Here is a 12,781-nt window from a genome sequence, read left to right on the forward strand (position 1 = left end):
AAGAAGTTAATGATCCTGTTATGCATTGAAATTGCATGGGGCAATCTAAGAGTATTTTGTTTTGTTTTGTTTACTGCTGTAGTAAATATGTCTCACTGTTGCAACTAGTGTTTGTACTCAGCTTTGATGGGAAGGATGATGGCTGCTTTCTGTATCTTACATCAAACAAAGTGGCTTAATCCTGCAGGTTTATTAATAATACTTCACTTGAAAAAAAATAATACTTGAGCAGTTCTCTTCAATCGTAATTGGCCTCTGCACAGACTGAGCAGTTTATTTACAAATGGAAACCTGGGGGAGTTTATAACTCCATGGACACACATTGAGGCCATGCTTAACTAAGCTTCTGGGTTAATATCTACCTCACAATTTGCATGTTTCATAGTTCTGTGAATTAATTTTGAATCCCATTTCTTCTGCCACGATTCAGATGCTTTACCACAGTTTGGAAGCAAAATAATGTTACGGCGGATCATGTGGTCTGCAGCATCACAGTGGGGTCTATTCCCAGCTCAGCTACTCGGTCACTCTGGGACTTTGGACCTTTTACTGTTTGCTCTGGCTGCGTAGGAATTTCTAGTAACAACTACCAGACTGGGTGACTTAACTGAAATTCATTCTCATACAGTTCTGGAGGCTAGAAGTCTCAAGTCAAGGTACCAGCAGGGTTGGTTCTTTCTGAGGCCTGTCCCCTTGGCTTTCAGATGGCTACTTTCCTGTGTCTTCACAGAGTCTTCTTTCTGTACACTTAGCATATCATCCACTGAACTTGAGTCAGGAGCACTGCCAGCTCCCTGACTCACTCTTTTATCCTCTAGTAGGTGAGCTGCCCAGTCACATCAGCTTTTCTTTTGAAATGATTCTGGAATATTTGTCTTTTTATAAAAGTTAATAATAACTAATATGAGGATTGTCACATACAAATACATATGAATTTATATGCAGTAATTTTTAACTGACTATAAAATAATAGGTATATTCACATAAAGGCTGAAATATGTCTTATTAGGGATTGGTGGAACATGTTATTAATCCATTTAATGATTACCTAACTTTCTGTGCATCTATTTACCATTTTTTATTTTAATTTAAATTTTTAAAAAATATTTTATTTATTTGAGAGAGAGTGAGCACAAGCAGGAGGGAGGGACAGAAGGACAGGGAGAGGGAGAAGCAGACTCTGCTGAGCCAGGAGCCTGATGAGAGGTTCAATCCCATGACCCCAAGATCACAACCCAAGCCAAAGGCAGCTGCCCAACCAAATGAGCCACCCAGGCACCCCTATTTACCTTTTTTAGAATTTCTATTTTTTAAAGATTTTATTTATTTATTCATGAGAGACACAGAGAAAGGCAGGGACATAGGCAGAGGGAGAAGCAGGCTCCCTGCGGGGAGCCCAATGTGGGATTTAGACCCAGGACCCTGGGATCACACCCTGAGCCAAAGGCAGACCCTCAGCCACCGAGCCACCCAGGCATCCCTCCCTTCTGCTTCTATTATTGTTGCCTTTTTCTTCCTTGATTCTTATGTGTCTCATTCCTAAAAGTATTCTGAAAATTTGCTTTTTTATTTTTTGCTTGGTTTAATTAAGCTTTTAATTTCATTATGATTATTTTTCTTGGCAGAAAAGAACAAGTTAGCACCTTGTATCTAAACATCAACCTTGTGGAGCCAAGACTAATTCAGCCGTATGAACATGTTATCAGGAACTTTATCCGTGAGATCAAACTGCAGAGCACAGAAATGGAAAACCTGGCCATTGCGGTGAAGAGGTATTGAAGCTCTTCCTTCCTTCTTTTTTCTTTCTTTCTTTCTTTTTCTCTTTCTTTTTTAGAGAGAGAGAGAGAGAGAGAGAGAATGCGGGCAGGAGGGGGGAAGGGGCAGAGGGAGAGAGAATCTTAAGCAGACTCCATGTGAGCATGGAGCCCAACACAGGGCTTGATCTCAAGACCCTGAGATAATGACCAGAGCTGAAATCAAGAGTCAGATGCTTTACTGACTGAGCCACCCACGTGCCCTTGGAGCCCTTCCTTTCTAAGTGGCACGTGGGGTCAGACCTTTAACTGGCTCTGTGACCAGATGGCACATAGAGCTGCGCTATCACATTATGATGTGGGTGGACTTCCCCAACCTCAGGAATCTGGTGCTTCCTTGGCTGAGCCAGCATGAAGAAAGCTGAGTTGGGCAGTACTTTATACGGCATCCAGCAGTCCATCAGTAGGTCATCCTGTCATATAAACTTTTTAAGACCAATGATTCCATACAGAACAGCTCAAGAGATTTGTTTTCCAGCCACTTGAAACATACAGGAAACTTTCCATCCAGAGAAACAGACAGGACTCCACTAGAAGCCTGGCCTTATCAGACAGGGGTGTGACTTCAGGCAGGTTCCTGTGTCTGCAGAACAAGACTGTAAAATATTCACCTTCCCAGGGTATGGAGGCACAGTAGATGATGTCGTGGGTAGAGTCCCTCGTACCAGGCCTACCGCATGGCTGGTGCTCACTGGTGGGACTCTTCCTATCTCTGGCCTTCCTCATCTAGCCTGAACTTGAAAGCCAAAAAACTTTATTATTTTTTTTAATTTTTATTTATTTATGATAGTCACATCAGAGAGAGAGAGAGACAGAGACAGAGACACAGGCAGAGGGAGAAGCAGGCAGGCTCCATGCACCGGGAGCCCTACGTGGGATTCGATCCCGGGTCTCCAGGATCGCGCCCTGGGCCAAAGGCAGGTGCTAAACTGCTGCGCCACCCAGGGATCCCTGAAAGCCAAAAAACTTTAAACTCATACTGTCATGCAGATAGTTTGTGTAAGCCATAGCTGGTTTACATAGGATATCTTACTGGTTTTACCAGTAGCCCAGTGCAGGGGAAGAGCTTATATGTGTTACAGTCTGAAATCAACCTTTTTGCTCCGCAGTGGCACCACAGTCCTTTGGCATTAGTGGGAAAGAGAGCAGTTTGTTTGCCATAATTCCTGGGTGTTCTGCTCTGCAGATGCTTCTCATTGCCATCTGTTTTGGCAGTGTGTGGTGCATCCTGCTAGTCTCTGCCCAGAAACTGTAAAGGCCCCTTTGATAGAATGCACCCCCTCTGCAAGGGGACAGGAGAGGGTACTTCTCTGTCTTTTTATTCTTTCCCTCAAAGTGATGCTCAAACCATCTAGTTGACCCTTTGGAGTTTAAGTGAAGGAAATTAAAATATAGGAGTATTTTAAAAATGCTAATGCTAAATAGGACTTTTCATAATTCTGGAGTCATGTAAGAATTGAGCTATTCACAGGAGTTTTCTGAGGAACATTTTCAGTTCCTAACTCTGAACTTTTCCCTCAAGTTTGCCTGATAGGGGCTTTCAATGGGATAGTAGGATGGTCCTCTGAACTCCAAATTCTGTAGAACAGTATGGAACCTTGGGTGATTCGCAGACAGACATATTGAGTTTTTAGACTGTCCAGTGAATACCTGTTAAAACAGACAGACTTCCACAGGCACTCACATACACAGACCTACACAAAGATATGTGGGACACACACATATTTATACATGACCATTAAGGATAGTACCATATGAACCCACAAGGGAAAGAATGGTCTTCTTCATGTTCTCATCACCAGCCCCGGCTGCTCTGTCCCTGCAGAGTGAGTGTGTTACCTGTGCTGAGCTGTGTCAGTGCTTGTCTCCTCTTTGCCTCTGTGCTACCAGGGGTTCCAGAGTCAGGCTCTGTACCAGCTATCAGAGATTTGCCGAAGTGCTTACATGATGACCGTGAAGTTCTCTTATGTTCTTAACTGAGACCATCTGCCCTCACCTGGGATTTTTGGATGGGGAAGGTGTCTGCCTTTTTGCACTGTACTTGCATCTGAAGAGTGGTCCCAGTGTTTCGACGAGATCCCTGGACTAGGTCAGAGTGGACAGTCTTCACCATGCCAGACATTTCACTAGGAGTTAGGAATTGCTGGGGCAAACACTATGTCATTATAGACCAAAAAAAAAAAAAAAATGTTGCTCAGAAGTGAGGAAGGCAGAAAGAACACATGTAGGAGCAGTCCTGGATGTCTAGAAGGAGAGGTTGGAAAAATGGTCATGGGAGAGAAAGGATGTGTGATTTGGCTGTTGTATAGTTCCAGAGTTGACCAAACAAAGTTTGGTCAAAACCAACAAAACAAAGTTGCTGTGGAGATACTTAATTCCTAGATTTCAGGTAGCAAGTATGTATGTATGTGTGTATTTATTTATTTGAAGATTTAATTTATTTATTAGAGCGAGCATGAGTGAGGAGGAGGGCAGAGGGAAAGGGAGAAGCAGACTCTCCACTGAGTAGGGAGCCCGACTCGGGACTCAGTCCCAGGATCCTGGATGATAACCTGAGGTGAAGGCAGATGCTTAATTGACTGAGCCTCCTAGGTTGCCCTCAGATAAGAGGTATTTATAAACGAGCTAGAAATAGCTGACTTTCCAAACTAGGTTAACATTTCTTGGGCAGGCTGTCAGGTAAGGATGCAGAAAATAGTAGTAAAGTCACTCAAAATTTTATTTTGGGGCCTTCACCCTACCCCTCCGTAGTCATTTAGAATTTTTTAGAAATGAAACTAGTGCACGGACTGTGTTACCAGGGAGTAAACAAGTAGAAAGCAGGTGAGATGTGTCCCAGAAGCCATCAAACTGGCAACTGGCAGATGGGAGGCCTTCTGTTTAGGTCCTGCCCTCTCCTTTTTATCAGTAGTGTGTCAATGACCCTCAAAACCCCATGGTGGCTGCTTTCAAGTTTCTTGTCATGTAGTTGAATAGGCAAGACGTATTTATGAGAAAATTGAGATAACTGGACATACAGCAGAGAGAAAACAAAAAATACTTTTTTAGGTTTTAATCTGAAGCTTCAGCCATTGTAAAGTGTACAGACGTCTCCAAACTAGAAAACTATCCTAGAACATTCCTCAATGAAATGTTCCTATTTCTAACTTTTTTGGCAAATCAGTGTGCTCCACCTCTATAGAGAGGTGATTTAGTGATGCCTTTAATAAAAGAAGCAGAATTTTTCTACAATGTAAAGATCACATTTGTAATCTAGAACTTTAGGGAACTGATTAGAAATCATTGAGATTCCTTTTTCCCCCCTTCTAACTATAGCATATAACATGTGTGTTTCGTATAATAACATTGCAAAATTATATCTAAAGATCTATTTATCATGGGATTCTCTTTTTGTCCAGGGCTGTCACTCAGTTATGCCGCAAAAAGGGTTTTTCAGAATTTATTGAGAACTTCCCAGTGATTTGATACCTTTTTCTGTTCTTCACCACAATCTAGTTTAATAGTATTTTATCTAATTTATACCATTTACTTAATATCTAGGTTTAATGTCATTTTATACCCCAGTGGTCAAATTGCCAGCCTGTTTTATTTTGTGGAAGGAACAGGGAATATTATTCTAATTGCTATGTTTCTTCTCTATAAAATAGGGGTTGAGATAGATGGGGTTGAAGTTGTCTGCGTGTTGCGGTGAAAAGGTGTGCTTCCTCTTGAATTTCAGAGCCCAGGACAAGGCAGCGATGCAGTTGAGTGAGCTGGAAGAGGAAATGGATCAGAGGATTCAGGCAGTAGAACACAAGACGCGGAAAGACGTGAGTGTGTGGGATTGGCCTGTTCATTCCACGAATCCTGGTGCAGGCAGTGGGCACTTTGTAGGTGCAGCAAGTCTATAGGCTCCCAGGGGCTCTTAACGAGGGCCTTTTTTTTTTTTAAGATTTTTTTTTTTATTCATGTATTTGAGAGAGAATACAAGTGGGGGGAGGAGCAGAGGCAGAGGGAGAAGCAGACTCCCTGCTGAGCAGGGAGCCCGAGGTGGGGCCCGATCCCAGAACCCTGGGATCATGACCTGAGCCGAAGGCAGATGCTCAACTGACTGAGCCACCCAGGTGCCCCTCAGTGAAGGCATTTTTGGTGGTGGTGGTTTGGGGGAGAGTAAGGAGAGAGGGAGCAGATAATTTCAATAGTGAGTGCAGTGAAGACCAGGTGTGGTAGTCGGCGATGGGAAGAGGAGGTCGGGGACCCCTTTGTGGAGGTGACACGAGCGCTGTGGTCAGACGGCAGAGCCCCCCCTTCAATGGAGGAGGGTGGTGTGTTTTTATTCCATGATGTCACCGACCATGTCCTCTGCCAACTTGAAATCTAGATTGCAGGGAAACTAAAATTCTCTCTGCAGACTTCATAATGGAATGTACTCTTATTCATCACTGAAGGAGCTCTTAAGGTTGGAAGTTACTGCCTTCAGTGATTTCTGTAGAAGCAATACTTGTGTTTTTTCCTTCTCAAGTCTAGTTGAGTGATTAATGTTTACTGGAAGGAGAAAATAGACCTATCTTTAAGGCTACTATTCAATTGGACTTTTTCTGTTCATTTGCCCCATTACCTCTGAGTGGCCACAGGTAGTGGCATCTGATCGGCCTTCATGTGCTTCCCGGCTCTGCCTTTGCCTGGGCTGGGTGGCCCTGGAAAAATAACTTGACCTCTGACCCTGGTGGTGCCATTTTTAGGATGGGGTAGTGCCACCAACCTGCTTGACGGAGGTTTGGCCTGTGATCTGGATGGGTGCTCCATGCCTGAGAGGTGCTGGAAGCATCATGGCTGTAGCCGGTCTGTTCTTCTCTGTTGCTCTTTGTAACTCTGTGTCCTTTCAGAGTCTTTGCCTAAAACAGCTTCATCACATGTATGATTTCAGGTGTTTTTGTTGTCTCATCTCTTAATGACAAGGTTAATAACTGTTGGGATGTCACATTTAACAGAGTGAACGGCTCAGAGTCCATGGGCCAGCTTTAGTGTGGTGGAGACCTCATTCTTCTGCTAGCACTTCATCTGTTGGGAGTCTAGAAACAGGAAAATCATATATTTTTTCTGCCTTTTTTTCCTCTCCATCCATCTAATCTGTGTGCTCGTTCATTCATCCAACACTTACCAAGCGCATGTGCTGTTGTGCCATCAATCTCACTGCCTCCTCCAGCTACGTACTTAACAAACAAGTCTTTTGTTAGTGTTGGAGCCCTTACCATGGCTCCCACTCCTTGTAATGTTGTGTTGGGTCCATTGTAATGTCAGCCTCAGCTCAGCCCCTGTGATTCTTCACTGCACAGCTCTGGTCTGGCATGATCATTGCTCTTCCTTCGCTCCAGCAGTTCCCTTTGCCCGTCCTTTCCATCTTCCTGAACTCAGCAAAGCTTAGAGAAAGTCTCCACTTCTCTTTGATGCTGTCTCCCAGTCCTCTGGCCGTATTCACCTCTTCCTGACCTTGACTCCTCTTGTACATACAGTGTTATTCCATTGTCCTGGCTCAGTATTTTATCTTGTAATGGCTTTTTTGAAGTAAAATTGACATGCAAGAAGCTGCACAAATTTGTAGTATAGAGTATGATAACACTGGGTATACCTGTACGGTGTGAAACCATCACCACAGTCAAGATAATGGATATACCTGTCCACCATGGAAGTGTCCTCATGCCCCTTTGTCCTGTCTCCCTTCCTCCTCTCCCCTCCTTGCCAGGCAACCATGGTGCATTTTCTTTGGTAAAATATCTGTTAAAATCTTTTACTCGCTTTAAAAATTAAGTGATGTTCTTGTTACAGAGGGATTTTTTTTCTTTTTCTTTTTTAAATACAGTTTTTTTTTTTTTAAGAGCTGTATTTATTCATGAGAGAGGCAGAGACATAGGCAGAGGGAGAAGCAGACTCCCTGCAAGGAGCCTGATGTGGGACTCCATCCTGGACCCCAGGATCACACCCTGAGCCAAAGGCAGACACTCTCAACCACTGAACCACCCAGGCATCCACAGTTCTCTTTTTTTCAAGGCGGGGGGAGAGGGAGAGAGAATCCCAAGCAAACTCCGCTCGGAGCCTGATGTGGGGCTTGATCCCAGGGCCCTGAGATCATCACCTGAGCTGAAACCAAGAGTTGGATGCTTAACTAGCTGCACCACCCAGGTGTCCTTGCTGTGGAATTTTGAGAACGCTTTATATATTCTGATTTTAAAATTCTCTCCCTGCCGTGACTTGTCTTTTCATTCTCCTAACAGTATATTTTGAAGAGTAGAAATTTTTCATTTTGATGAAATCCAATTTGTCAGTTTTTCTTTAATGGATCATGGCGTCTAAGAAATCTTTACCTAACCCAAGGTCACGAAGATGTTCTGCTGTTTTCTTCTGTAAGTTTTATTAGTTTTAGGTTTTACATTTGGGATCCATTTTGCATGGTATGGATCAAAGTTCATATTTTTTTGCAGGTGGATATCCAATTATTCCAGCACTGTTTGTTGAAAAGGCCATTTGTTCTCCATTGAATTGCCTTTGTACTTTGTCCCAGATTGGTTTACTGTATTTGTGTGGATTTATTTCTGGGCTCTCTGGTTTGTTCCATTGATTGCTTTATGCCAGTATCACATTGTTTTGGTGACTGTTGCTTTATAGTAAGTCTTGAAATCAAGTAATATTATTTCTTCAACTTTGGTCTTTTTCAGAGTTGTTTTGGCTATTTTAGATCCTTTAATTTCTGTAGAATCAGCTTGCCAACTTCTTAAAAAAAGGGGGGGGGGACCTGCTGTGGGTTTGATTTGGTTTCATTGCCTTTATAGACCAATTTGGGGAGAATTGCATCTTAACAATAATGAATAATTTTTGATCCATACACTGATGCATTCTCCATTTCACTTAGCAATGTTTTGTGGTATTCAATATACAGATCTTATAAATCTTTCCTCAGATTCATTCCTAGGTATTTGATACTTTAATGCTACTCTAAACAGTGTTGTTAAAAATTTCATTTTTTTTTTAAGATTTTATTTATTTGATAGAAAGCACAAGGAAGGAGAATGGGAGAGAGAGAAGCTGACTCCCCACTGAGCAGGGAGCTCCACGCTGGACACTGGGATTATGACCTGACCCAAAGGCACCCTCAGTCAGCTGAGGCACCCAGGCACCCCAGAAATCTCAATTTCTGATTACTCATTGTGACTATATAGAAATACAGTTGATTTTACATATAGATCTTATACCCTATCATATTTGTTTACATTGTTCACACTCAGTAACTTTTTTAAAATTTTTTAAATTTTTTTATTTATTTATGATAGGCACACAGAGAGAGAGAGAGGCAGAGACATAGGCAGAGGGAGAAGCAGGCTCCATGCACCGGGAGCCCGATGTAGGATTCGATCCTGGGTCTCCAGGATCGTGCCCTGGGCCAAAGGCAGGCGCCAAACCGCTGTGCCACCCAGGGATCCCCTCAGTAACTTTTTTGATAGATTCCATCAGATTTTCTACACAGATGGTTATGTAGTCTATGGATAAAAGCAGCTTTACTTCTCGCTGATGTGAATGATCACTTTATTTTTCTCTCCTTATTGCACTGATTAGAAGAAGAAAAGTAAGAACAGACATCCTTGTCTATTATCACTCTCTCAATACAAAGTATGATGTTGGTGGCATGTTGTTCATGGATGCCCTATATTGAATTGAGCATGTTCCTGGATGGCTGACAGTTGTTGTTCTAATTAGGAATGGAGCTGAGTGAAGTAAGTCAGTCGGAGAAGGACAAACATTATATGTTCTTATTCATGTGGGGAATATAAATATAGTGAAAGGGAATATAAGGGAAGGGAGAAGAAATGTGTGGGAAATATCAGAAAGGGAGACAGAACGTAAAGACTGCTAACTCTGGGAAACGAACTAGGGGTGGTAGAAGGGGAGGAGGGCGGGGGGTGGGAGTGAATGGGTGACGCGCACTGAGGGTTATTCTGTATGTTGGTAAATTGAACACCAATAAAAATAAATTAAAAAAAATAATTAGGAATGGAATGTTGGATTTCATCAATGCTTTTTCGAATCTATTGAAATGATCATGGTTTTTCTCTTTTTTAGAATATCAATGTGGTGAATTACACTGTTTTTCAAGTATTAAAATACACTTGCACTCTGGGGACAAACCTCAGTTATGATGTATTTTCGTTTTTATATCTTGTTGAATTCATTTTGCTAAATTTTATTTTTGCATCCATGCTCATAAAAGATTGGTTTGTAGTTTTCTTTTAATGTGTTTGATTTTTGTATCAGGCTAATGCTATTCACATCATAGAATGAGTTGTGAAGGATTCCCTCCCTTAGTTTTCAGGAAGTTTGTGATGAATTGGTCTGAGCCACCACCATTTCTACCTAGATTACTGTAAAGATCCCCCATCTGATCTCTGGGCATCTGCCTGTGACAGGTTGGGAATGGAAAGAACTACATAGTGATAATTTCCTTTATTGAACTCTGAATAAAATATTTTTAAACCATAAAAGTTGTTATGTTAGGGTTATGGCCTTGGATTTAGTGTGAAGACTTGCCTAGTTACATATAGGTACATTTCCATGCCAGGAAAGCTGTGCAAGGGAGTGCCTCATTGGGAGGCTCACGTCTTTATCCACCTGTGAAGTGGCAACACTTGCTGGGCTCACCTGTAAAGCTGGATAAAGTCAAGAGACTTACTTAAAAAAAGGTTACCATGAGTGAAGATGTTGCCCTTCTCTTACACATTTTCTCCAAAGCATAGAATATCTAATTTACATGGATTATTAATTTAATTGGATAATTCAATATAATCCTTGCATTAATCCAATAGGGAAACGGAGGCTGCAAGTAAGTTGTCTCAACTAGATAGCCAGTAGGTGAGTAGCAAGACCCTTTAAGTCAGGCAGGTGTTCAGACATGGGGTCATGTCTCCCCTGCAGAGGGGCCTTTCCTTACCACCCTGACTCACTTCCTGTCACATCTCACTGTTAGCTTCTCTTCAGCATTGCTTCCTGAGATCATCTTTGCTTCGTGCCTTCCCCAACCAGGATGCACGTCTGCCTGCATTGCTCCTGCTTTGTCTCCCTGTGCATATAGGAGGCCATCAGTGGACATTTGTACACTCAACTTCACTGGTTATTAACATAAAACTTTATTTGGATACTAAACGTAGGGAATAAAGTTCCATACTTTGTTAAGAGAAAAAGTAAATTTAAAGATGTGTGGGCTCTTGGGAACTTTAGCCTCAGACCTCCTGGGGTGCCCCCTTGCCTTTCTCTGATCCAGGCAGGAAGCAATTGAGAAGTACTAGCCCATGCGGAAGCACTTAGCATAGACATTTGCAAGTGATGTGATTTGAATTCAGGTCAGGTGTAAGCTCTTGGAAGAAGGACAAACCCACCAGACCTTCCTGGACCCTGATGAGATGATAGGGTTCAAGGAAGCATTTGGACCTTTGGCTGTTGCCATATCTTTTAATTAATAATAGTGATAATTAATTAAACTAGTTAATTGATGTGCTATGGCTTTCTGTCATAACATGAGTAATAGTCTTAGAGGTGTCTCTCCAGGTGATATGTGCAAGTAGGCTTTCAGTTCTTCAGGTTTCAATTCCAAAAGAGCCATACCTCCAGAATCATTTGGTTTACTTCCGCCATCCATTCTCGCCTTCCCTATGTGGGAGACTTTGGGTCAGCCTTAGTTTGACACAAAACATTTCTCATTCTGTGGAATTTTAAGAATCTATTTAAATCAATAAAATCTTCTTCTTCTTTTTCTTTTTTTTTTTAGGAAAAACGTAAAGCTGAGGAAGCCCTCAGTGACCTCAGACGTCAGTATGAAACAGAAGTAGGGGATCTACAGGTGACAATAAAGAAACTCAGAAAGGTAGGTTTGTGGCAGCTAGGCTTCTAGGAATAGCCTTAGTATATCAGTGTGTTTAAGTTTTTAGTGGCCAAAAACAGTTGGAATCATATTAAAGCAGCAATTAGAATCAGATTTCAGAGTCAAACTGGGCTCCCTAGAAAAACACTTTTATTTTTTGAGTCACTTTTTCAAAAGTCTCTGATTTTCTTTTCTGTTTCCAAGGGCAGCATATCTTCTGCACAGATCTAATAAATATTTCTGACCCCTTGAATAATATCCATCAAACCCCAGTTTTCCTTCCTCAGATGCCCTCAATTCCCACATGTTCAGTGGACTCTGCTCATGACAGAAGGGATACTGTCTTTGCTGGTCCCATATCCCTGTATTCCTGTATCCCAACCCTCAGCTGACTGAAAGGTATATAGTCAGTATTGAGTGAGTATTTATTAAATGAAGTAAATATTCTTCTTCTATGTAGAAAGTTCCAGATCTAGGGGACCCCTGATCAACAGGAGGTAGAAGAGAACTTGTTGAAATGTGAGCAAAGGTGTGATTGGATTTGGCCTTTGCTGTGTTTGGTTTCTAATGAGGAGGGTGTGTTTCACCCAGTGGTGTGCTGGTAGCTACTTAACAACTGGCTCTGTAGGGGGAAGAGGGTCAGGGAGGAATCCGTAATATTTTCTGATTTCCATGGTATAAATACTCCCACCATTAACAATTTCAGGCTACCAAGTTGACATCACTGAGTGCAGAGTTTGGAAAGAGGTGTGTAAAATCAGCTCTCACCTGCCAGCATAGATTGTCTGTAGCATGGTACTAGGTCCACCTCTTGCGTGTGGATTGTCTCTGTAACTAGTGGAAGTGTCTTGGCTAAAATGAAAATGGCTACTTAAAAAAGAATCATCCCTGAAAGTGGCATTGTGTATTTGGGCACAACACTTTGCTTCTCTGGTTGTTCCTGTGATAACCTCTAATGCTCTCTCCAGTGTTTATAGTCAATGAGATTAAGTGACGATTAGCTGCATTTTGTAGGCTATTGCAATTCAAATCTCTGGAATTATTAAAAACTCTCCCCAATAGCCTTTTTGGGAAATTATGATCA

The 12,781-nt window shown here is 42.0% G+C and overlaps 1 protein-coding gene across 7 annotated transcripts in view; it reads left to right on the top strand.

The window, feature by feature from the left end:
- The window catches only part of RASEF (RAS and EF-hand domain containing), a 210,715-nt gene that overhangs the window by 161,438 nt on the left and 36,496 nt on the right, over positions 1-12,781 (top strand). For all 7 annotated transcript variants that reach the window (XM_049116356.1, XM_049116361.1, XM_025423231.3 and 4 more), the window contains 3 exons: positions 1,626-1,772; positions 5,533-5,623; positions 11,605-11,700. In XM_049116356.1, coding sequence (XP_048972313.1) covers positions 1,626-1,772; positions 5,533-5,623; positions 11,605-11,700 — 334 coding nt within the window. The remainder of the gene's footprint in view (positions 1-1,625; positions 1,773-5,532; positions 5,624-11,604; positions 11,701-12,781) is intronic.

This window comes from Canis lupus, chromosome 1 (assembly GCF_003254725.2).
Source record: "Canis lupus dingo isolate Sandy chromosome 1, ASM325472v2, whole genome shotgun sequence".
In the NCBI taxonomy this organism is placed as follows: Eukaryota; Metazoa; Chordata; class Mammalia; order Carnivora; family Canidae; genus Canis; species Canis lupus.